A 25092-nucleotide genomic window follows, 5' to 3' on the forward strand; every position below is an offset into this window, starting at 1 on the left:
ACCTTGGAAGTCATTTAGTCCAACCCCTTGTTCGATCAGGAGAGTATATTCCAAATATTAGCCTCTATCTAGAATCGAACTCACAGACTCCTGATTGTGAGGTGAGAGCTCCATCTTTAGAATAGAATAGAACAGAATAGAACAGAGCAGAGCAGAGCAGAACAGAACAGAACAGAACAGAACAGAACAGAACAGAACAGAATAGAATAGAATAGAATAGAATAGAATACTTTATTGGCCAAGTGTGATTGGACACACAAGGAATTTGTCTTGGTGTAAATACTCTTAGTATACATAAAGAAAAGGTACATTTGTTAAGAATCAAGAATGATAACATACAATACTTAATGATATTCAGAAGGTACAATCAAAAATCAAGTCATACTAGGAAACAGTCAATATAAATCGTAAGGATACAAGCAACAAAGTTACAGTCCTACAATCACAAATGGGAGGGGATGGGTGATAAGGAGCGATGAGAAGATTAATAGTAATAGTAGTGTACACTTTGTAAATAGTTGAACAGTGTTGAGGGAATTATTTGTTTAGCAGAGTGATGGCTTTTGGGGAAAAAATGTTCTTGTGTCTAGTTGGTGTCTGGTGTGCAGTGCTCTATAGAATCGTTTTGAGGGAAGGAATTGAAACAGTTTATGTCCGGGATGTGAGGGGTCTGTAAATACTTTCACAGCCCTCTTTTTGACTCATGCAGTATACAGGTCCTCAGTTGAAGGCAAGTGGGTAGTAATTGTTTTTTCTGCAGCCCTAATTATCCTCTGAAGTCTGTGTCTGTCCTGTTGGGTTGCAGAACCAAACCAGACAGTTATAGAGGTGCAGATGATAAACTCAGTAATTCCTCTGTAGAACTGTATCAGCAGCTCCTTGGGCAGTTTTAGCTTTCTGAGTTGGCGCTTCTTTGTTGTGCTTTTTTGATGATGTTTTTGATGTTAGGTGGGTCCATTTTAGATATGTGATATAGTAGAACCTAGAAATTTGAAGGTCTCTACTGTTGATACTGTGTTGTCTAGTATTGTAAGAGGTGGTAGTATGGGAGGGTTTCTTCTATATAGGGAGAAGAGAAGTGGAGATAGCACACAGCCTTGGGGGGGGGCTCTATGCTGATTGTACAGGTATCTGATGTGATTCCGCCTAGCTTTACCTGCTGCTTCCTGTCTGTTAGGAAGCTTATGATCCACTTACAAGTGTGTTCAGGTACCGCTGGTTGGTTTAATTTACTTAGAAGAGTCTCTGGAATGATGGTATTGAATGCTGAACTGAAGCCTACAAAGAGGACCCTTGCGTAGGTATTTTGAGATTCAAGGTGTTGTAGGATATAATGCAGAGCCATGTTAACAGCATCATCTGTCGATCTATTTGCTCGGTATGCAAACTGGATGAGATCTAACAGTGGATCCATGATGGTTTTCAGGTGGGACAGCACAAGCCTTTCAAAGATTTTCATAACTACAGATGTTAGAGCAACTGGTCTGCAGTCATTCAGTTCCTTGATGGAGGGCTTCTTTGGCACTGGGATGATGGTAGAATGTTTGAAGCAGGAAGGAACATAGCACATCTCTAGTGATCTATTGAAGATTCGGATGAATATGGGGGCCAATTGGTCAGCACAGACTTTTAAGCAAGAAGGAGTTATCTTGTCTGGCCCTGGTGCTTTTCCTGGCTTTTATCTGTGTAATAGATCTTGCACTTCTTTTTCTGTGATCACCAGAGGTTGTGAGCCTAATGGATTGGGGTCAGTTGTAAGAGGCTTGGCTGTTGTTGGTGTGTTTGAGATGTGGCTTGTGGAAATTGGTGGCTATAGTTTCTTTTCAAACCTGCAGTAAAACACATTCAAGTCATCTGCTAGTTGTTGATTTCCTTCTGCCTGGGAAGGAGGTTTGCTGAAGCCAGTGATGTTTTTAAGAGTTTTCCACATGTTTGCTGGTTCATTTGTTGAGAATTGATTCTTTAACTTTTCAGAGTAGCTTCTTTTTGCTGCTCTGATCTCTCTTGTTAATATGTTTCTGGCTTCGTTGTATAGCATTCTGTCACCTTTTCTGTAGGCTTCCTCTTTGGAACGATGTAGCTGCTTAAGTTTAGCTGTGAACCAAGGTTTATTGTTACTATATATTTTCAGGTTCCTTGTTGGTACACATAAATCTTCGCAGAAGCTAACATATGATGTTACAGTATCTGTGAGCTCATCTAGGTCTGCAGAGGCATCTTCAAAAACATTCCAATCACATTTTGGTTAATTTTGTGTACAGATTTCTATGTATTCAAAATGAAATTCTTATAGAACCTCAACTTAACAACAACTATGTATCTAGAAAAAAAATGGTTTAAATTCAAAAGGCATCTCTCTGTAAAATTCTGCTTCAGTAAATGAATCCATTGGCCTGATATACTTGTTGACCCAACACAGTGCTATCTTTTGTGTGGATTTTCCCACCCCCACATCCAATCAATCAAGTGTACTTAGTGGCTATCCCTTAGCTGTCATGAAGCTGCATTTGCTCATGGGTAGACAGGAACCCTTGAATTTCTATCAGCCCCACCTACCCATTGGCTAACATAGAGCTTCATTGTCTACTACGTGGTTCTTTCCATTCAAAAAGCTCAGTATATATCTACTGATAAATAGCAGAATTAGCTTTTGAGTGGCTTTGCTACTCTGAACAACTTGAAGGAAGCACGAGGCACAAGGGAAGACTGAAGAATGGGGATAAGGTTTGCTACTGGGGAGTCACTGTAGGAGAGATTATTGCTGCCTGGTCCAAGATTAGGAGCTTCTTGAAAATATCTAATTCTCCACTGTGTGATTTCACAAGATTGGATGTGACAGGAGCTTAGCTTACTCTAGCACAAGGCTGTCAAACTCGTGGCCTGCAGGCCAGAGGCATCACACACTGGCCATGCCCACACCCGATTTAGCAAAGAGGGGAAAGTCACAATATGTCACGTGATGCCTCCTTGACGACACAAGTTTGACACCCCTGCTCTAACCCTCATTTTATGGTAGCTGCTAGGACAGGGCTGTCAAACTCCCAGCCCACAAGCCGTATGCATTACTCATTGGCCATGCCTATGCCCGTTTTAGCAAAGGGGGGGAAAGTCCCGATATGTCATGTGTCAAGGCCATGATGACGTGAGTTTGGCACCCCTTTGCTAAGAGATTTCAGGTGATTTTTAAAATTTGGTTAAAACCAATGGAGCTTTAGATGAATCAGTGCAGCATTTAACACCAGTATTTTACTTTTAGTAGAATAAAAGAAACTTGTGGAATTTATCTATCAAATAGACCTGCAATTTTTATTAAAGGACCAGATGTTTTTATATTAATTTTTATTTAGATTATAAAAAACATTGGAAAGGAAAAGGAACACTACACTTTAACTACTTTGATAGCCATGTAATGTCAATTATTACATTAAATGAACAGAAAATTAACACAGGAGTAGTAATTGAAAAGAACAGACAGGTACAGGAAAATGTGCTGCACTTAGCATATTGTGTTCAATTGAAAGGAAATTAGTGCTAATGTCATTTTAAAAGCAATTCTATGGTGTTTCATTTAAAATATGGTTGAATTCATAATAAAAAGTGGCTATCTTCCTTAAGAGCAAATTAGCCGAGGGCTGTACTTGGTCTGGATTTCATTCTAATAGGCTGCAAACCTTACAACTGTTACCATCCCAATCTAATCTCATGTAGAATTCAGTTGCCAGACAAATTGACCGTAGTTTAGTCAATGTTCTGAAAAGTTAGGCTTTAGGGATTTCTTCCAATGAATGAATGTCCATGAATCTGCCTGCCACTTGCAAGCCATTCAATATTAATTCTAGATCTTCTTTCCTGGTTGTGTTTTGTAAAATAGCATTGGGTACTTTTAATTAGCGAGCTCTTTGATGTCAGAATACTCCTGCCAGAATACTCCGGAGGTTCCTCTGCTTGTCGTGAGGGAATATATTAACTATATGGCATCTGGGAGAATGCTTTTCCTCGTCTTGTTTGCGGTTTCATGCATTGCACAGAGAAGATACTTATTTTCTTCTCAGAACAGTTTGCTTTTTAAATGAGTTTTCAGGGAGAGGTTAATCAGGGAAAGAAGCAGGCTACATCAGGAACACTTGCTTTCAAATGGCCTTTCCCCACCTAACTCTTGTTTTTAAAATGAAAAACAAATTAAGAACCGTAAAACTCTACAACATATGCCTAAGAATGTAGCAGAATGGAAATACCACTAGAATGCATTGATGTTTCTGAAATAGTCTTATTTTTATTACCTGTGGACTGAAAATTTCTCTGTGCACTGAATTGCAAGCCTTTAGACGTGATAACCCTCCACAATTTTTTTCTTCTTCAGTGGAAGAACCTCTTCCTCAGTAAAAAAAAACAAAAAAACCTTTCCTAAATCTGCTCTTTTCCCTGGTTAAGCAGAGCCCATCCATTCTGGGTTGCTTCCTCGAATCCATAAAGTCTTTCTCTTTCTCCAGGCCCATCTCTCTCCCCTTGTTTCTCCTACAATGTGTGAGAAGCTTCTCTGTGGGCCTCTGCCAATAGATCTCTAGTTTTGCTCCTCAACTTCTCTGGAGGAAACCTCTCTGGAAAACACAAATGGTTCAATTCAACACAGTCTGTTTTCTATAGGTTACCTAACACAAGTGCTCGCAAGGATAACTTTGCTAGATTAAAAGCCACCTGATTTATAGTGAAACTGGATGATGATGTGGGAAACAGAGTAGGGCCTAATGATCCAATTTTGGGGTCCTTCCCATGTCCCACCACTGATATGGATACAACTGGATTGATAGTTTTCCTGCTTTTAGCTTGGTGTGATGTAGTTTGACTTGTTTAGCAAACAATGATAAAGCCCAGCAATGGCTTAGGGCGATGTGTTCTGGGCTTATATCTGGAACTATATATGTCTTAAAATAATAATGGCTTCAGTTATATCTAGCTGAAATAGAAAGCCTAAGAAGATAGGTTCTTAGGATGTGTGTGGGAGAAATCTCACCCAGTATCTATCAGGTTAAGTTCAGTTCCAAAACTATTAATACTGCAAGATGAGGACAGCTAGTGAGATGAGCTGTTAATACTCATGATACAGTCTTGCCAACTCCAGCTCACCAATACTTTAGGCTGGGGATGGAGTTGGGGGATGGGGACAACACCATTAAGGGTTCCCAAGACCCTTAATTATCAGTTGGGGACATAAATAGTGTCTCTTCTTTTGCTTTTTTGCTAAGATATAAATGGATCCAAAAGCACAATAAAGTCATTTTAAATCATGTAAGAGAGGTTAGTTCCCAAAGGCAATTCATGCATACAGTATATTGGAGAAGGATAATTACAATAGCAAAACATTTAGAACAAGTTTTAGTACCATGGTTACTATGTAACTTGTGGCCTATTGGATTATCATTTCAGAGCTATTTCCTTACCTAAACAAAGAAGATCATGGGCTAAAAAAAAGGCAGTGGAAATGGGTGCAACTGCCAGCTTGTGGGAAGGTGTCAGGGAGCAAGATAAATATCCCTCACTCTTCCTCTTCCTCCCTCCCTCCCGTTCTCCATTCCCCTTCCTTCCCTTCCCTCCCCCCACGTTTGATTGTACAAAGCTTGTATAGAAACAGTCAATGGGGAAGCCAGCAGGACGTTGCAAGTCCAAGGCCAGGAGGCGGATAAGTGCCTGAAAATGGGGGAGAGAGGGAGGGGATGTTAGTCAGGAATGTCACATGGGATGTTTGAGAGATGCCATATGGGTTGGGAAGGGCATGTGGGTGTGCACAGAGATGCTGCATAGGTTGGAGGGGCTGCATGGATGGGCAGCATAGGTCAGGAAGAGTCATGGGGTGTGTGTGTGTGTGACTGTTGCTGTATGGGCCAAGAAAGGTGTCCACGAGGCAGCTTTACTCCCACGTAAAGTATGTACAGACACCACCACCACCCCCGGTGGAAAGGCAGTGAGAGTCAAGAAAAATGCATGGAGTTACAGGAGAGCTGCTACACTGGTGTGGAATGGCACACAGATAGTGGTATGAATTGGAAGGGTACTTGGTACAAGAGATACCATGTAGGTTAGGAATGCATGCAAGTGGGGATTACAGGGGTCAGGAAGGGCGTGGGGGGGGAATGCCCAGAACTGTTGCTTGGATTGGAATAGTCACATGGGAGAGGCATAGGTTGGGAATGGTAGGTGGGAATGTGCATGAGATGCTGCACAGCTAAGCTAGGCATACAGTGGGTGCTGCAGGACTGAAGGCTGCATGGGAGCATGTAAGACATACCACACAATTTAGGAAAGGCATGTAGGTGGACAGTGTGGGTCAGGAACAATGTGTGAGGAAGAGTTGCTGCATGGGTTTGAAAGGCACTTGGAGGCAGTGGAGACCAGGGAAGATGCATAGGGGTGGCACAGGTAGGACTAGTACATAGGGAGTGGAATAGGCTTGGAATGGTGTGCAGGGATACATCCTTTACCAATCGGCAGGTAAATGGCTGCACCTGGATCGGGGAAGGAGTAAGACATTGTGAGACTTCCTGGTAAATTGCCATGGAACACTGACAATGAAGACCATATGACCACAGCACCAGTTACATGAGATGTATGAGAGCAGTGTAGCAGCAGCCATGACTCCTAATTTTCATTTCCTCAGAAGTCATGGGTCTAGAAAACACTTTCTGTAAATTAGCCCATTTCAGGTATCATGGTTGGAAAATGGTTGCCCTGTGTTGCACTATTTCTTCGCTCAAGTAAAGGTCATCACCCAAGAGTTTTAGTAGTATGTAGATGCCATCCTGATTCAAGAGCAAAATAATTTTATGCCTCTTCATCATAAATCCTCATCCTTTGCCTTGAGCTGAAACTATATGAGTCCTCTGGATTTCTCCCTCTGTGCATCAGCACAAGGTTATATGACTAGCATTGTTAATTATTTCTGGTCCATTCTCCATAAGAAATGATGATAATGCCAAAATAACAATATGTGCATGTTGACATAATACCACACTTGTCACTGTCCCTCTTCCCAGATGCCACTGGCAAGGTATTTGGGGATTAGGACTTTTGGGAACCTGCCTCTAAAAGAGCAGAAGGCAAAACATTGCTTATATTTAAGCAACACCAGAAGCAAGATAGCTGTGTACTTTCTCTGGTTTCTCTTTCTCCTTTGCTATGTTCTATTTTCAGACTTTGAATTATGCAGAGAAATATCCAAGCCTTTTCTTTTCTTTGGAAAACAGTCAATGGTTTCTGCCAAAAAACCAGATAATTAGCACCCCCTGCTAAGATGTTCTAGCTGAAAGCTTAGGCAATATGAAAATGGCAAGAAAGGAAAATATGATAGATTGGAAGCATGACCTTCAAAATATATTCTGTCTTGCAGCAATGCAATTTCATATTCATTATTATCAGATCCCCTTCCTCTAGTTTGCTTTGGTAATGGTTCAAAAGAAAATAAAAATGGTTGCTGGAAATCTGGAATAATGTCAGCCTGAATTATTTTAGGCAGTCTAAGTGGATGAACAATTCGATGTATCTTAAATTGCCCTAACCCTGCAGGGCTTTATATCAAGTAGTAGAAATCAAGATTCAGTCCTATATTGCTTCCTTGTTTGTACATTGGCTTCTCAGAATGCCTTTAATATTGCCCTCTTTTGCTATCTTTACTAAATTTTAACATTTGTATAGATCTTTCACATGCAAATGACAATTTCAAATTATACACAAAGTTGCCAGTGATGTTCTCCTCCAGGGTCCTTTTCATAATTTATGGCAAATTTACAGTGAATCTCCATTGTAAATCACTGGTTTTTAACAGCTCAAGTATCAGACTGGTTTGGAAGCAGTTTACCTAAAATAATCACAACCAATAATTGGGGTTCTCTATTTGGGGATTATCAAGTAATTAAAATTCCACTTATTTACATCCTTAGTTCCAAAACAGATATCTGAAATTCAACTTGATTTACCTTTCATAGTTTATACCACAGGATTACCAACCCACATATGATTAATTGAGCCGCAAATAACCAAATAGAATTGAGATCGATGAAAATATCCATAACAACAAAAGTTAAACCAAACCAAACATGTGGATACAATCAAAACCTTCCATCAATTAACTACCATAGGAAGCATTGCTTTCTATTTCTTGAGATATTCTCTGCCTTTGTAGGTCAATCAATCCAGCTTCCAAGATACTCTCATGTGGATTAACTTTATTTGAAAATAATCCTTTATCTGAAAAGCTAATAACTCTGCTAATTACAGCTCAATCATACTTGGAACTATTGGAGAAATGAAGATGGAGGAATGTGGTTGATGAGGTAATAATTGAAAAGAGTGTAACTATTTCAGGTCTATTTTGACCTATCTAATAGACCATCCATAACAGGTAAAATGGATCAATAATGGATTCCTTAGTTGATTTTCAGTTAGATATATTACACTGGTTTATTTTGCATTACCAATGATGAGATTTAGATACATAGTTTCCAAAATACCTATCAATATTTGATTTTAAATTAAGATTAGAAATATGCTGCGTTGTTCCATAACACCTAGCAGTAGCAAAACCTTATTTGTAGAGTAACACAGACTGGAGGGCAAGACATTCAATAATCTTCCATGATCAATGACAGAACAGATAAGGAGATGACCAGGCTGAGCACAAGGAAGGGGTTAAATGCATCATCAGTCTTGAGTCCTTTTGTGTCCATAAGAGATCTAAGACCAGCCCACTTTGAATTTCACTGACTCTTATCTACCACTAGTTTGCTTTGACTGTTAGTAGTTCAGGTTCTTGTACATAGCATTAGCATGCAATAAACCTAAACTGCCTTGCTTCCTGGTCATTACATTATAGGTAGTACTTCACTTATGATCACAATTGCTCAAATATTGAGCAAAGCGGTTATTAAGCAAGATGCACATATGATTGCTTCACTGAACGACTGAAATCCCAGCTCTCTCAGTTGCAGTCATTAAGTGGATGGATGGAAAGGGAACACATGCATGGAAGGGAACACATGTACTTAGGTGGTGAAATGAAGCAGGAATCTTTGCAGTCCCCACTTCGTTTCTCCAGCCCAGACCACGAGTTCTCTCAATGCATAAAAGGGAACTCATGGACTAGAGAAATAAAGCAGTTTTGCCTTATTTTGAAGTCTGTTTTTCCAGCCTAGTACCCAAGTTCTCTTCTGCACATGGAAGAGAGATGAACTCCTGTGCTGGGATAGAGAAATGAAATGGGGACGGGAAATCTTTGAGCAGGTGGCAGCAGCTTGCAACCTTCCTTGGCAGCTTTCTTTGTTGACTTTCTTGGAAAGTCAGCAGAGAAAATTGCAACTGATTGAAGGGCACTTAACTACTTGGTTGTAAGCGCAAATAAATTGCCAAACACCCAAGAACAATCACGTGACCAGGGAGAGGCAGTAAAATGTTTTATGATGGCCGGAAGTGTTTTACGGCTCCTAAAACACCCTTTTGGAGCTTTGAACAATTGTTAAACAACCAGTTGTAAGTCAAGAACTACCTGCATCCTTGAAAATGGAGTGCACATCTGTATACCTGATGTAAAAACAGTCCTTATTTGGAAACTAGTCATGATGGAGCTCCAAGAATACTTTCAGAATAGGAAAGTACTTATTCAACAGCCATGTCGTGGATCTTTAATCAAACTCTGACATGAATAAACATGGAGACTCTCATTTTGCTTGCCAAGGTTTGATTTTGATTATCATATTCCAAGGAGATTACACATGAATAAATGAGGAAAACTGAAATATTAGCCAAGCAAGAAAGACATGTCAAGAATTTTAATGTGCTGGCAACCAGGAAGCAATTATTTTCAGTATCGGAGAAGGGACATAACAACATTCACTTGCTCCAGTCTGAGATCCTCATTTTAGTGGTAATTAAAGTGGAATGTACATAATTGGAAATGATATGAAACATAGTGCTTTTCATCATATTCAGCTAAGATGATTCATAAAGCAGCTGCTTGCAGTAAATTCCCTGCCACACAATAATTTGGATTAGCAGCTTGGTAATTCCCCCTTTCCATGAGTTTTATGCATTGCAAATAGAGTCACAGCTGTTTGGTTCAGAGTTTTCCAGAAAATATAACAATCCAGATGTGAAAGAATTGTTTTGCTGTGAAACAAGAGAGGGCAATTGCTGGCCGCTGGCCCTGGCTCTCCCTATTTGATTTTGGGGTCCATGAAATGCTGCTGTATCTTGATAACAAGTTGCTGAAATTGTTTTCTTTTAAAAGAAAGAAATGACAAGGAAAGTGTAGCAGCTGAAAAATATAGCTACTTTTAAGTTCTTTTTAAGGTAAGGTCCCTGGATATCAGGAAGAAAATTCTCTGTTTTCTGTCCAGCCTCTTTTATGGTGAGCTACACCAAGTTGCCCACAGATACTGCCTTTGTTACTTTATTTTCATTTTCTTTTAAATAAAAAATAAATAAAATGACAAGCAAAGTGCTATCTTCCAGCATTATAACTATTTCTAAGAATTTGCTTGAACACTAATTAACCCCATAGCAAATATTAGCCAATGCTTAAGTTTGTTATTTTGGTGGGAAGCCTCCTGCTCAGAAAACAAAAATGTCTCCTAGCAGGAGCAATAAAGAGCATTTAAAAAGCTAGAAAACCTACCAGGGAAAATGAATGCTGAATTTAGTATTTAGTACTGAACTGAGACTACAGTAAATTGGCCCCTGGCAGCCTTATTGGAGAAACAACCATATCATGCTTTTGCAATTCCTACAGCTACTATATCTGGGCTGCTATAAAAAGAACATTCTAATCCTTTGCTGCCTAGTCGAGTGCCTAGACCAATACTCGAATACAGCTCATCAGTCTGGAACCCGCATTACATATCTGATATTAACACAGTTGAGAAAGTCCAGAAATATTTCACAAGAAGAGTTCTCCACTCGTCCAATCATTGCAGAATACCTTATGCCACCAGACTCGAAATTCTAGACCTAGAAAATATAGAACTACACCGCCTTCGGTCCGATCTAAGAATAGTATATAAAATCAAACATTGCAATGTCCTACCTGTCAATGAATACTTCAGCTTCAACCATAACAACATTAGAGAAAACAATAGATACAAACTCAAAGTTAACCGCACCAAACTTGACTGCAGGAAATACGACTTCAGCAACAGAGTGGTCAATGTCTGGAATACTCTACCTGACTCTGTGGTTTCTTCCCCAAACCCCCAAAACTTTAACCTTAGACCTCACCCGCTTCCTAAGAGGTCTGTAGGGGGTGAGCATAAGCTCACTAACATGCCTACCACCCCTGTCCTATTGTTTCTTTTATTTTTCTTATATGTATCCATGCATTCATAACTATGTTTTTACTTATACCTATTATCTTGTAAGCAATTGACAAACCAAATAAAATAAAATAAATAAATAAATAAAAACTAGTGGCTACCCCTAATTTTACAGCTCAGTTTATGGTATCCTGTTAGGGATACCACAGGTTTTTCTTCGTAGTCAGGTTAAAGTGTTTTTCTTCCATCCTTAAGGTGTTAGAAAAGATGCTACATTTAGCATTACTCTTGTTGCTGATCCCTATCTTACCAGGAATGGTACGATCCTTACAGTTTCCATGCAGGATAAGTTAAGGAAATGTATTGTTGGATTCCCCCAACTTTGGCTGCCTCTCAGACTCTACCAACCAATGGGGGAACTAAATCCACCTATTGCTCTCCTTAATATGGAGCTGGAGCTGGGAAAGAGGCAACTTTTGACAGATGGCTAGAGCAGCAGGTTTATCCATCCCTCATACTTTGCTCTGGTTTTGTACATTTTTTTTTGTTGGAGGGTTCAAGAGGCATGGGTTTAACATTATTTACACGTTGCCTACTGTTTCTTCGTCTTCATGTAGAAAAATCAATATCCTGTTGTCTAATGTTTTTCCAATCACACCTACCTTGCCTCTTCTGCCTGGCTAGGCTAGAGTGAAGCATAAGGCTGAACCAATCCCACTTCTTGCCTTCTCAGGTCACAGGAAGTCTCCTAATCAAAACTTATCTATTCCTTCTTTCACTATTAAGATGTAACCACAATGAAATCCTTCATTCTCCTTTCATCGTAATAAACTAAACACAGATGCTTCTACCAAGCTTGAGAACTAGCAAGAGGATATTCCACATGTGACAGATAGCCCTTCATTCATTTTAACATTTTTTTTAAATATATGCAAACACTTATTTAACTTATATATTCATCATGTGATCAGATTGTCATATTGGCTAAAAATTCTAGGAGTTCTAATCCAGCCCTTTTAGAATGCACCAGGTTAAGAAAAATTGATTTAATGAGGCTAAAGTTCACGAAGAGGAGAAAATTCCATGGGCTTTAGAGAAGAAATAATGAAGATTGCACTGGCAATCCTCTTTTAAAAAGTCTTGCTGTTTATGAGCAGTTTAACAATGAGCTGTTTAACAAAAATTGGCACACTGGCTTCTCTTGTGTCTTCATTTATATGTCTGGCTTCATTACTGCTTGTTTCCTGTTTCTATTTGTCCTTCTAAAAATAGTTAACTAAGCTGGTAGCTATCTTCCCCCTGCCCTTGGCCAGTCCAATTTAAAGGAAGACCTTCAGAGTCTCGGTTCATTTATTGTAGCTGTGATCTGCTCCTTCTCCACTCATATGGGGCTAGTGCTGAAGGAACATTATATTGCTTCAATAACTTAGCACTGCCTAAGGGACACAGATTCTGCAAAGGTAGAAATGATTACCTAAAGAGAAGCATTAAGAATTTATAATTTAATCATGGCACTGTAATTGGATTTTCTGGTGAAAGGAAAAGCATGGTCATTTTTAAAATGGGAATCATTACTTTATTTCTTTTCTTTTGTTGAAAGTGTTCAAAGTAACTTGATTTTTATTTCTAATTCTTGCAGTAGAAAAATTAATGGAAGGTAGAGACAGAAGATATTATGGTTAAGAAATCCTTCAGTGGGACTTATTTTTAAGATGTCATAATGGGACTGTGCTCTTTGTTGTTTATGTTACAAGAACCAGTTATTTTTCTGTATCTCTTTGCTGCCATCTGATGGCCATCCAGATGTTTTCAGATCAGATGTAGTACATATAAGTTATTTTCCAAATCAAGTGCTTCTTTCTTCATTTATTTAATTACAATTTCTTTATATCTCAGTTGTCTTGTTTATTAGGATTTGTGATTGGTTTATTATCTAGCTCTGTACTGTGTTTATCAAATGCAACTCAGATTTGTGTGTGTGTGATCCAGAGGTATTGATCCGACATCATCCTCCTTGATTCAGTCCATGCCAATAGATTATATTAAATATACTGCAATCTTCCACTCAGATTTCACCTTCATGTATTTCTGACTAATAATTATATTGATCAACACTGACAACAAAACTTGATAGAACAATTGTGAAAGCTTGGGAAAAAAATATTCGGATATCAGGATGATATTGTGAAAGCCATGGTATTTCCTGTAACAATCTATGGAAGCACAAATTGGACTTTAAAGAAGCAGGTTAGGAAAAGTTTGGTTTTAAACTTTGCTGTTGGAGAAGATTTCTCAAAATACCATGGACCGCAAAAAAACAAATAAATGAAGACATGATTCAACAGACAAATCAACCCAGAATAGTCATTACAAGCGCAAATGACCAGGCTCACATTATCCTACTTCAGTCACACCATCTGAAGATGTACTTCTCTGGAAAAAGTTCTAATGCTGGGAAAAAGTGAAAGGAAAGAGAAGAAGGGCACAAGTAGCAAGGTGGAGGGACTCAGTTACGGTAGCAATGAGTGCACAGTTGGAAGACCTGAACAGAAAGGCTAGGGACAGTTCATCATGGAGAACATTTGTATCTATGTGGTTGCTAATCTTTTCCCAACCCGTTCCTTCAGATCTTCCAGCGTTATACCCATTGCTGCTTTAATAGTTTCCATCCAATTGGCTGCTGGTTGTTTTCTTGTTCCCTTTCCTCCCACATTTCCCAGCATTATAGACTCCTTCAGACAATTAAGTCTTTGCATAATGTGTCCTAAGTATGATCATTTGAGCCTGGTCACTTGTGTACCCAGCACAGTAAATTATTCTGACAGGTTTCTGCCTGCTTGACAGTCACACAAAATTGACTCAAGTTGATTCTCTGCTGGGGTCATCTAGGGTCATGAAAAAATGGCATGCTGAGGCAGAGATATCAGTGCTGGATAACTCTAAAATTGTTTAAATGACTTCAGCTACTGAGAGAGAGAGGGGGAGAGAGAGAGAGAGAGAGAGAGAGAGAGAGAAGGTGGTTTCCTCCCCCCTCCTTTTACAGCAATTTCCATCTGAGGTAAAAAATATTGCCAAATGCAAGTAATGCAGTCTGAGGAAATGGGAGGTGAAAAGAGGTGAAAAAGGAGACAGAAAGGGATTTGAAAGGGAGAAGAGTAATGGTTTTCCTCCTGACTTCAAGAAAAGCATGGCCAAAAAGTTGATGGTCCTAAAAGCTTGCTCCTGACTTTGGAACAAAAGAGATTCCAAAGAAGACACAATGAATAACTGAAACATATTTTATTGCTTTGACCAATAAAAAGATTGACTCAGGAATAGTTCATCATTCTAACATTCTAACTTTTGTTGCATCTGCTATGCTTTATTAAGGCCTGGAAACTACCAATGCAAAAGGGAAGAGTTGGGCATATTTGCCTAATGTTGTTTGGAAAGCCCATTTCTTGGGGCCTCTTAATATTTTTATGTTACTTGAAGCTACTAGAGTTGCTCTATATAGAAGATTACAAAACTAGCTATCTGGTGACACTTTTCCTCAGATTCTTTTACCAACTAGATGTACCTATCAGATTCCCTTTAACATATAAGAAGATCAGAACTATTTCCTGAAATTGATATTTTCGATCTGGTGGCTTGACCATAATATTAAAATGGTACAAATATTGAGTTAAGTTGGCAGTACAGTTTGCCAGAGAGGAGAGGAGAGGGAACAAACCAGATTACACTGTCAAATATATATAAGAATTTATGATTTATTTATTCTTTGGCAAAGCCTGGTTGACTATTAAAGGTGACAGGAAGAAAGATTGGGCAACCCTCCTCCTTCTCCTTTGTTCTAATATTTTAAAAATCTGTTCTGCCACCCCTGTTTTATCTATGAATAAGGAAAACACAACTTTCCCACTGTATGGGGTCTCAACTAGAAGATCATGCAATGAAGCAAAACATTGAAAGACTGTCACTAATCCACTGGCTACGGTTTATGTCTGCCACTGCTTAATTTTCTTCATTGAAAATTAATGTATTCCACCAGTCCTGCATTTTAACCTTACAATAAACCAGAGGAGCAAAATTAGAATGAGCCATACTATTTAATAATAGAATAGAATAGAATAGAATAGAATAGAATAGAATAGAATAGAATAGAATAGAATAGAATAGAATAGAATAACAGAGTTGGAAGAGATGGTGGAGATCTTCTAATCTAACCCCCTGCTTAGGCAGGAAACCCTATACCATTTCAGACAAATGGTTATCCAATCTCTTCTTAAAAACTTCCAGCGTTGAAGCATTCACAATTTCTGGAGGAAAGTCGTTCCACTTATTAATTGTTGTAAACTTCAGGAAATTTCTCCTTAATTCTAGGTTGGTTCTCTCCTTGATTTTGTTTCCATCCTTGATTAGTTTCCATCCATTTCAAGAAGTGTTCCTACAGGAAGTCCTTGACTTGCAACCATTTGTTTAATGGGTGTTCAAAGTTACAGCAGCGTAATAAAAAGTGACATGACCATTTTTCAAACTTCTGACCATTCCAGTATCCTCAGGGTCACATGATCAAAATTCAGGCAGTTGTTAACTGGCATGTATTTATGAGAGTTGCATTGTCCTGGGGACATACAATCACCACTTGTAACCTTCTCAGCTGGCTCCCGACAAGCAAAATCGATGAGGCAAGCCAGATTTGTTTAACTACCACATGATTCCCTTAACTCCAGTGATTTGCTTAACAACTGTGTCAAAAAAGTCATAAAATGGGGCAAAACCCACTTAACTGCCTTGCTTAGCAATGGAAATTTTGGGCTCCATTGTGGTCGTAAGTCCAGGACTACTTGTAGTCAGATTGCTGAATGGTTGAACAATAACAGCATAATGCTATGGAACTTTAAATAGCAGTAATTGTTTGTGTTTAGTGAGACTCATTGTGAAAGGCCATAGATCTTTTTTTCCATTCAGTGATAGCACAGAGATGTAGCTGTACCACAAATCTATGTAAGTTGTAGACTAGCTTCTGAGATTGAATTATTAGTGTTCCAACTGTCCCCTACATCCCCACCCACACTCAATTAGGTTCCTCAGGAAAAGGAGAATGATGCTGAAGGTTATCTGATTGCTCAAATAGAAAAATACAATCTGTCTGTCTCTCTGTACATCTAGGAAGTAGATTGAATCTCAATAGCTTTAGAGAGTTAAATTATTTGCCCTTCTTTCTGTGGTCCTGGTCTAAATTGGATGTCACAGATCTGCCACCTGGATTGGAAAGAAAGCTCCCACTTGTATCAAGTATGTGTCAGAGTATAAGATCTTAATTGTCCGCAGTTGTTAGAGAATCAAGTGACCTGGGAAGTTAAGTGGACTTCTTTCCATTGTTATAAAGGGCAAGTCCTGTTCCTATTATTCCCTGCATTGATTTCCCTGGGCTGCCTTAGTTCACTGCTGGAAAAAAAATCTTTCAGCAGCTGAGTAAGTATATTGATAAATGGGAGTACAGCAGATTGTGAAATTGGCTGAGAAAAATCTTTAAAACAGAAATGTAAACAATTCAGTAATTTATCACTTTGAGTAATAATGTGTTTTATCTGCATGCATAAGCAGAGCATTTCTACCCATTTATTAATATATTTGCCCATACAAGTCTGCCTAGTTACTCAAGGACTAAAGGTGGAAGGGAGACATTTATTATTTAAATTGCTCTGCCCTGCTCACTCTGGACTCTGTGGAGGTATAATGGAGAGCTAGGGTGACATTCGGGGTCCTTTATATCTTATTCTCCCCTTCACATCTAATACTTTTGATAGAACTTTCACACTCACAATTTCATAATTTCAAAAATCAAGAGCCTCAGATCTGATGTCCATACCAGGGAATGGGGTGGCATGGTGGGATAATGCTCCTGTGGCTTCTGCAATGTTATCTCAAGAAACCAGAGGTTTCCACATGAAACTACTTTTTCCCACATTGATATCTTTACTGTTTAAAAAATCTTTTTGACATATAATGTCTAAAACTGATTGCCTAGATTTACCTGTTCTGCAGGGCCGTGGTGGCAAGGGAAGTATCTATGTCTGGGCCTCTGGAGATGGAGGAAGTTATGACGACTGTAACTGTGATGGCTACGCATCAAGCATGTGGACTATCTCCATCAATTCAGCTATTAATGATGGTCGGACAGCTTTGTATGATGAAAGTTGTTCCTCAACTTTAGCTTCTACTTTTAGCAATGGGAGAAAGAGAAATCCTGAAGCCGGTGTGGTAGGTTGAACAATTATTTCTTGTTTTTTTCTTTTATATATTTTATTAATCTATCTTCATTCAGCTGATTCACTGAATAATGGCATCTCTAATATCCACTCAATAATTTTTGGAAACTTGGGGAAACAATATACAACACTAGATGAGAAAAATACTATTTTATTGCTGAAATGAATATGGAAAAAACTGAGGCGATTGATTGAAAAGAGATTTACTTTTGGAGAGTCTCATTATTTAGTGAGAAGACAAACATGGAAAGGTCAATTCTTTATGAAAATCTAACAAGCCAAACATCATTTCTCTACTCAACAGATGTTTGGTGACATTTTAGTTATAAACTGAGGAATTATAACTTTAATAATGCTTTGAAAAATGGTTTTCAAGAACATGTAATTTTTTTGTACTTGAATCTGCTTGTGAAAATGCATGAAGTTGGTATCAGATAATAATTAATGTCAGTCTGCATCAGAGGTGGTATTCAGCAGGTTCTGACCAGTTCTGGAGAACTGGTAGCAGAAATTTTGAGTAGTTTGGAGAACTGGCAAATACCACCTCTGACTGCAGAGTTTATAGTATCCTTCCCCTGCCACACCCACCAAGCCATACCCATAGAACTGGTAGTAAAAAAAATTGAATCCCACCACTGGCCTGTATGCAAGTATATTTAGTAGGATAGTTAAGTTTTAAAATTAAGCAAAAGTAGATGTGGAAATTGAAAATGTACACAGTAAAATGTTAATTATATACTTGCTAAAATATTTAAAAGCCTTTAATTGTAAATTTGGAAGCCATCTGGCTGTAACGCATGGGAATAGTTGCTCACTGTCTCAGGAAAAGGCACTTTAAGGAATTGCAAACAGATGCCCTCCTCACTGAATTATCCAGCTTCACATTTAGTTTAAGGATTTGCACACAGACCCTCCTTCTGCATGCACCAACATCTTGCTATCAGATCTGAAATGCTGCACAATCTAATAGTTGTATGATGTTGTTGGGGAGGAGGGCACTATGGAAGAAAAAGTCTTCATAGAAGTCAGTCTTCAATTCTATATCAAACAGACAATGCCAAGGTTCGCTTGGCTGATAAGGATATAGAAACAATATTGTTGATTTCATGATTATCACAAGATTGGTTTACCCTAAGAAACTAGCCCCAAAAGATACATAATATATAACCCTGTAGTGACTATATAATCAAAACAAACAAATAAGCCATATGATGAACAATATGAGGATCACCTATTCCTGAGTAGTTTATTTGTGTCCTCTACCACCACAAAAATTCAGCCCTGCTCCAACCCTAACCCAACCCTGAGAAAAGTATCCAGTACTAATCCACATTTAAAAATCCTTGAGTCTTCCGGTTTGGGTTTCTTCAGCAATGGACTGGAATCCGTGATTGTGCGCGGTTTCGATCCATGCTCGCCACTGGAGCACCCCGATCCTTTGGATTTGGGGCTGAAACCACCCCGTAGATGTGGTGAAGAAGGGAGAGATTGCTAGCCAAGTGGAGGGGAGCTGCATCTCTCCTCCTTGGCTGGTCTAAACTCCCTTTCCTGAAGGCAGGTGTAGCGGTGGTCAGAAATAGCCACCTCAAAGAATAACCTGACTGGATAAGATTGTGCAGAAGGAAGACAAAGAGGAAAGCAAGACAGACTGGCTAAACACAGAGAACATCTAAGCAAGGTACCCCAAATTTAAAAGTACTTAGAGGGATACTTCCGGAAGAAGATTGTTAAGTGGCGAAGGAGAGAGAAAAGGAGGTTAAAAATCCCTTTACCTTTATATTGACAATTACAAATGGTATGGAAAGAAATTTATGTTAATTCATTTTGACACTAATAGGCAACTTTTAGCTGAAATCTAAGTGTCAAAAGGAGAATAAAGAATTTTTTGGGGTCATTTTAAAGCCCCCAAAAGGAGAAGAGTGGAGGCAAAAAGGTAGAACTTGGAACAATAAAAAAAATGCAGTGCAACCTGGAAAAACAAAAAGGATTAACAGTGAAACTTTGTAAAGGCTCCTGAGGATACAGTGTAACTGAAATTTTATTAAAAGATACAGTAACCCATGGAAAGGAAAAGTAAAAGAAAGAAACAAGAAGGAACAGTCCGGGATCATTTGGCAATTTAAAAAAAAGTTTTTGGCATTGGTTTTTTTTATTTTCCTTTTCTTTTTTTACTTAAAGTCAATTGGGTGGTTATTCAAAAGTGTTCAAAATGTCATCACTCCTGGAGGAATTGAAGATGAGTCTTAAAAAACAGAAAGAAGATGCAGAAAGGGGAGGAAGATCCTTTGGCTTCGTATTTGAATTTTTTGAAATGGAGATCCTGAACTATGAAAAGCAAAAGGAAAAGCTTCAAGAGCAAGAAGAAGGGTGGGACAAAGAAGAAGCCATTTTCAATGATCAAATAATACAAAGTGTGGTAAAAAGGGGGGAAAGGAGTTAAAAATTTGAGATCAAAGGGAACAGCCAAAAAGAAAAATAGTCTGAAAAAGAAGTATAATAGCAAGGAGAAGCAGAAAAGAAAACTACAGAAGGGAAAATTAGAGAGAGAAGGATATAAAAAAAGGGGATGAGAAAAAGGGGGGGAAGATAGAAAGGGAAAGAACTTATGAGGGACAAAAACAGGAAATAAAGAAAAAAGGGAAATGTACTAGGATTAAAGATATTTGCTCAGCTAGAAAACACAGAGATAATGGCGAAATTAAGTTAAAAGTGAGGATTCTGCAAAGGTACAAAAGATAGTGTTGTGACAGTAGAATATTGTAATGAGTTAGAAATGAAATAAGTAAATAACCTATGAGATAAAACTGTATTGTTATGTAATGGTATGTTTATTTATAATTAATGCAATAATAAAGAAGGGAGAGAAACAATTGTTTCTAAAGATTGATAAAATATTGAAAAGAAATGTGAAAAATCTATAAGGAAATTTATACCAGTTACTCGAATGAATTTGAACAATTATTCTGCTTATTAATAGTAAATAATTTATAAGATAAAACTGTATGACTATCCAATGGTATGCTTATTAACAATTAATGTAATAATGAAGAAGGGAGGGAAACATTTCAATTGTTCTCAAAAATTGATAAATATTAAAAAGAAATGTGAAAGATTTACAAGGGTCATACCAGTACTAGAATGAATTTGAATAACTATTTTGCTTACTAATGTTTATATATATATAAATACACACACACACACATATACACACACACACATATATATTGTTTTTGCTACTTTTTTAAAAAAATTTCTTGTTACATTTTCAAGGGGAAGTACCAAGCAGAGTCTGAATGATGAAATTTATATGATATAAAATAGATATTAGAAATTTGAATGTTATAATTTTAGAATACACAAATTTAATGTTTAATGAGATTTCACATGATAATAACTATAAGTCTTAAAGGTGTTGTACTCCGATTGGCAATCATAGGGGGAATTTTGCTTTTTAAGAATATTAGAAGAGAATATATGAAATTGTAAACAAGACAGACGAAAGTATAAGTATAATGAATAAAAAGATATAGAAATTTAGGCAAAAGAAATACAATTGAATAAGAAGAAAATGAGATAACTGTAAAAGAAAACTAAGAGAAGTAAAGGAAGAATGATAAGATATGAAGTTGAATATATAAGAAGAATATGCATATGAAATTGTGTCTGTATGGAAATGTTATAACCCGGAACCATGCTGTACTCAGTTAAGATGTTTTATTTGTTTTGTTAAAACTCAATAAAACTTTATTTTTAAAAAATCCTTGTTGTTACAATGCCGTGAATTTTATCCATAATTCCCATGAATGGAACTCATTCACAGGAATTTGCCATTAAAAGCAAGTTGGGAAACATGATATATGACTGATCTCCTTTATCCAGATTTATCCTAAAATATGCTCTAGACTAAGGGTTTCCTGTCTCCTAAAATATGTTCTAGAGCAGGGGTATCCAAACTGAGCAACTTTAAAAGTTATGGACTTCAAATTCCAGAATCCTCTAGCCAACATGAAATTCTGGGAGTTGAAGTTCACAAGTCTTAAAGTTACCAAGTTGGACATCCTTGCTTTAGAGTAATGTTGCTCAACCTTGGCAGCTTTGCAATATGTGGACTTCTCAGAATTTCCATGCTGGCTGGAGAATTCTGGGAGTTGAAGTCCATACATCTAAAAGATGCCAAAGTTAAGAAACCCTGGAGCAGGAACTGACAGTGACCAGACAGTCTTGGAGGATGGCATAGAGACAAGAAGCTAGAGAAGGCAAGAAGCAATGCTTACATTCCACAAGCAAGAAACTACCAGCAAGAACACAAAAGAACATGAACCCTCCTTAGGAAGAAGTGATTATTTTGTTTAACATATATTTTTATTTCTTTATACACCTTGAAGACTCGAGTATCATTTATCTAATTAAGTTTGTTGTACTTTGTTGCAGGCTACAACAGATCTATATGGCAACTGTACATTACGCCACTCAGGAACATCTGCAGCTGCCCCAGAGGCTGCGGGAGTGTTTGCTCTGGCCCTGGAAGCAAAGTAGGTGAAAGCAGTCATCAATTCTTTTGTTATAAATGCAAATCACTCAATGGCTTGGAATCCAATTTTAAGCCTCCATGAACTGAACATCAATTGCTCTCTAAAGCAGGCTGTACATGGAAGCCAGTTTTATGTTTTTCAGAAAACGTGCAAGGAGGAAAAGGATATTAAAAAAAAAAAATTCAAAAGGATTTAAAGCCATGCAGGTTGTTTCTGTATCACTTGATCTTCCTGTATTGACAGAAGAATCTGAAACCACTTTCAGTGCAATTGGCTCCATCTTTGCCTCTTTATCTCCTGCACATATTCTCGATACTCATCAAGAGGGCTTAATTGCAGTTAGGTTAACTTTAGAGAAATGACACGGAAGATGGCACTTATTCTTGAAGAGGCATTGATTTCTCTAATGCATTTTTAAACCATGATCTCTTAAAGATATGTCTCCTCCCATTCAATCCCACCATGGCGTAGTTATTTCCATCGATTGCTTTTAGTTGTGCATATTTTCTTAATATACTATATACTATATTGCTTTCTATAGTCTTCTAGCACACTTATTGAATATGTAGAAAACTGTGCCTCTGGGTGAGATCTGAAAATCAGCTGCCAAAGGATTCTAAGAATAGGGCGGAACATTTCTCAGATAGTTTTATCCAAGCAAAATCTACTACAGTATATCTATATCTATATAGCTATCCATCTTATACTATATATCTATAATATACTTAGACTTGCATTCAACAAAGTAGACCACAACCTACTTCTTGGCAAGCTAGAAAAAAGTGGGATAGATGGCATCACCATCAGATGGATCTCTCACTGGCTGATCAACTGTATTCAACAAATAGTCCCTAATGGTACTACAACTACATGGAGGGAAGTAAGCAGTAGAGTACCATAAGGATCCGTCTTAGGCTCACTATTCTTCAATATCTTCATAAAGAACTTAGAATAGAAGGGGAACTTCAGTGGTGGGCTTCAGCTGGTTCGCACCGGTTCAGCTGAACCAGATGTTAATTTTACATCTGGTTCGGTGAACCATTAGTTCCAATGACTGGTTGGTCCCATGCACCCCACCCCTCCCAGGAGTCCCCACGTGGCCCATTTTGGATCGCAGGTAAGTGAAGGGCCTGTGTAGAGGCTTGGGGAGGGTGAAAATGGAACTCCTGGAGATTTGAGGAAAGCCTCCAGATCCCGGGGAGAGTGAAAATGGGCCTCCTGCAACCAGTTTTTATTCCCAGGGTGGGGCAGGGAGGCCTACTAGGTTGAAAACAGGGCAAGGCCCTTTTTCATTCCCAAGGTGGTACAGGGGGCTGACTAGGCCACACCCACCCAGCAACTGGGCAGAGAACCAGTTGTTAAATTATTTGAAGCCCACCCCTGGGGAACTTACCAAATTTGCAGATGATACTGGCAGGAATAGCCAACACCCTAGATGATAGGCTCAAGATCTAGATGGATCTTGACAGACTTGAACACTGGACCCTATCTAACAAAATGAAATTCAATGTAGAGAAAAGTCTTACACTTAGGCAAGAAAACCCAAAAGTACACATATAGACTGGGTTGAATTACTGGCTTAATAGCAATAAATGTAAAAGGGATCTTAGAATCTTGGTGGACAACCAATTAAATATGAGTGTGCAGCGGCAACCAAAAAAGCCAATGCAATCCTAAGTTGCATTAACAGAGGGATACAATCAAGATCAAGTGAGGTACTAGTACTACTCTATAAAGCCTTAGTAAGACCACACTTAGAATACTGCATCCAGTTTTGGTCCCCACACTATAAAAAGATGTTGAGACTCTAGAAAAAGTACAGAGAAGAGCAACCAGGATGATTAGGAACTGGAGACTAAGGCATATGAAGAATGGTTACAGGAACTGGGCATGGCTAGTCTAGTGAAGAGAAGGACCAGGGGAGACATGATAGCAGTCTTCCAAAATTTGAGGGGCTGCCACAGAGAGGAGTGGCCAAGGTATTTTCCAAGGTACCCAAAGGCCAGACAAGGAATAATGGGTGGAAACTGATCAAAGAGAGACTCAACCTAGAAATAAGAAGAAATTTTCTGATAGCAAGACCAATCAACCAATGGAATAGCTTGCCTTCAGAAGTTCAGGAGCTTCACCACTGGAAGCTTTCATGAAGAGACTGAACTGCCATTTGTCAGAAATGGTGTAGGGTCTCCTGCTTGGGCGGAGATTGGACTAGAAGACCTACAAGGTCCCTTCCAACTCTGTTAATCTGTAAATCTGTTATCTATCTAACATCTATCTATCTATCTGTCTACCTATCTATCTAATCTACCTTGTATCGTCTTCTATCCTGTGTCTATCTACACTATATGTCTCTGTCTATGTCTTTCTAAAACTTCTAGTTCCTCTTCATTGTCATCTGCAGGGGTTTGTGTCAAAATCTGCAAGATTATGTCACAAACCAAGATCTGTCATGCATTGATATAACATATACAAAAAGGGGTGGGACTTCAATAATGACATCACACTCATTTTCTGAATTTTCTCCCCCCTCCCATCCCAGGCAGAAGCACATGCTTCGATACAGTAGTACTGCTATTATTTATCCACAGATCCATGTATTTTAAAAAGTGTATTGTCTTTATTGCAGAGTACTTTATCCTTGATTGTTAAATCAGAATGTGCTTGCCATAAGACATTGTTAGAGCTTTCAAGAGAGTGAGGGTAAGATACATGGATGAAATAATCCTCTAAACCAGGGGTGTCAAGCTCATGTCGTCACAGCATCATCACATGATGTGTCATGACTTTTCCCCCCTTCACTAAACTGGGCATAGGCATGGCCAATGCATGATGCATCCGGTCCATGGCCCGCAAATTTGACAGCCCTGCTCTAAACATTCAAATATATTTGAATGCAATTTTCAGATAATTTGGTTTTGCCAAGATAGGGTTGATCATAATGTTGATCTGCCTTTGAAAAACACAGTTCTAAGAAAGTCCAAAATTAATCTTTGTTAACAGAAGCTCTTAAAA

At 38.4% G+C, this 25092-nt stretch overlaps 1 protein-coding gene across 1 annotated transcript in view; it reads left to right on the forward strand.

The window, feature by feature from the left end:
* Positions 1-25092, forward strand: part of PCSK2 (proprotein convertase subtilisin/kexin type 2) — a 105075-nt gene that overhangs the window by 74870 nt on the left and 5113 nt on the right. Inside the window, exons 9-10 of the mRNA XM_087919281.1 lie at positions 17325-17540; positions 21980-22080. Coding sequence (XP_087775407.1) covers positions 17325-17540; positions 21980-22080 — 317 coding nt within the window. The remainder of the gene's footprint in view (positions 1-17324; positions 17541-21979; positions 22081-25092) is intronic.

This window comes from Pseudonaja textilis, chromosome 1, assembly GCF_049901715.1.
Source record: "Pseudonaja textilis isolate UNSWEBS1 chromosome 1, rPseTex1.2, whole genome shotgun sequence".
In the NCBI taxonomy this organism is placed as follows: domain Eukaryota; kingdom Metazoa; phylum Chordata; class Lepidosauria; order Squamata; family Elapidae; genus Pseudonaja; species Pseudonaja textilis.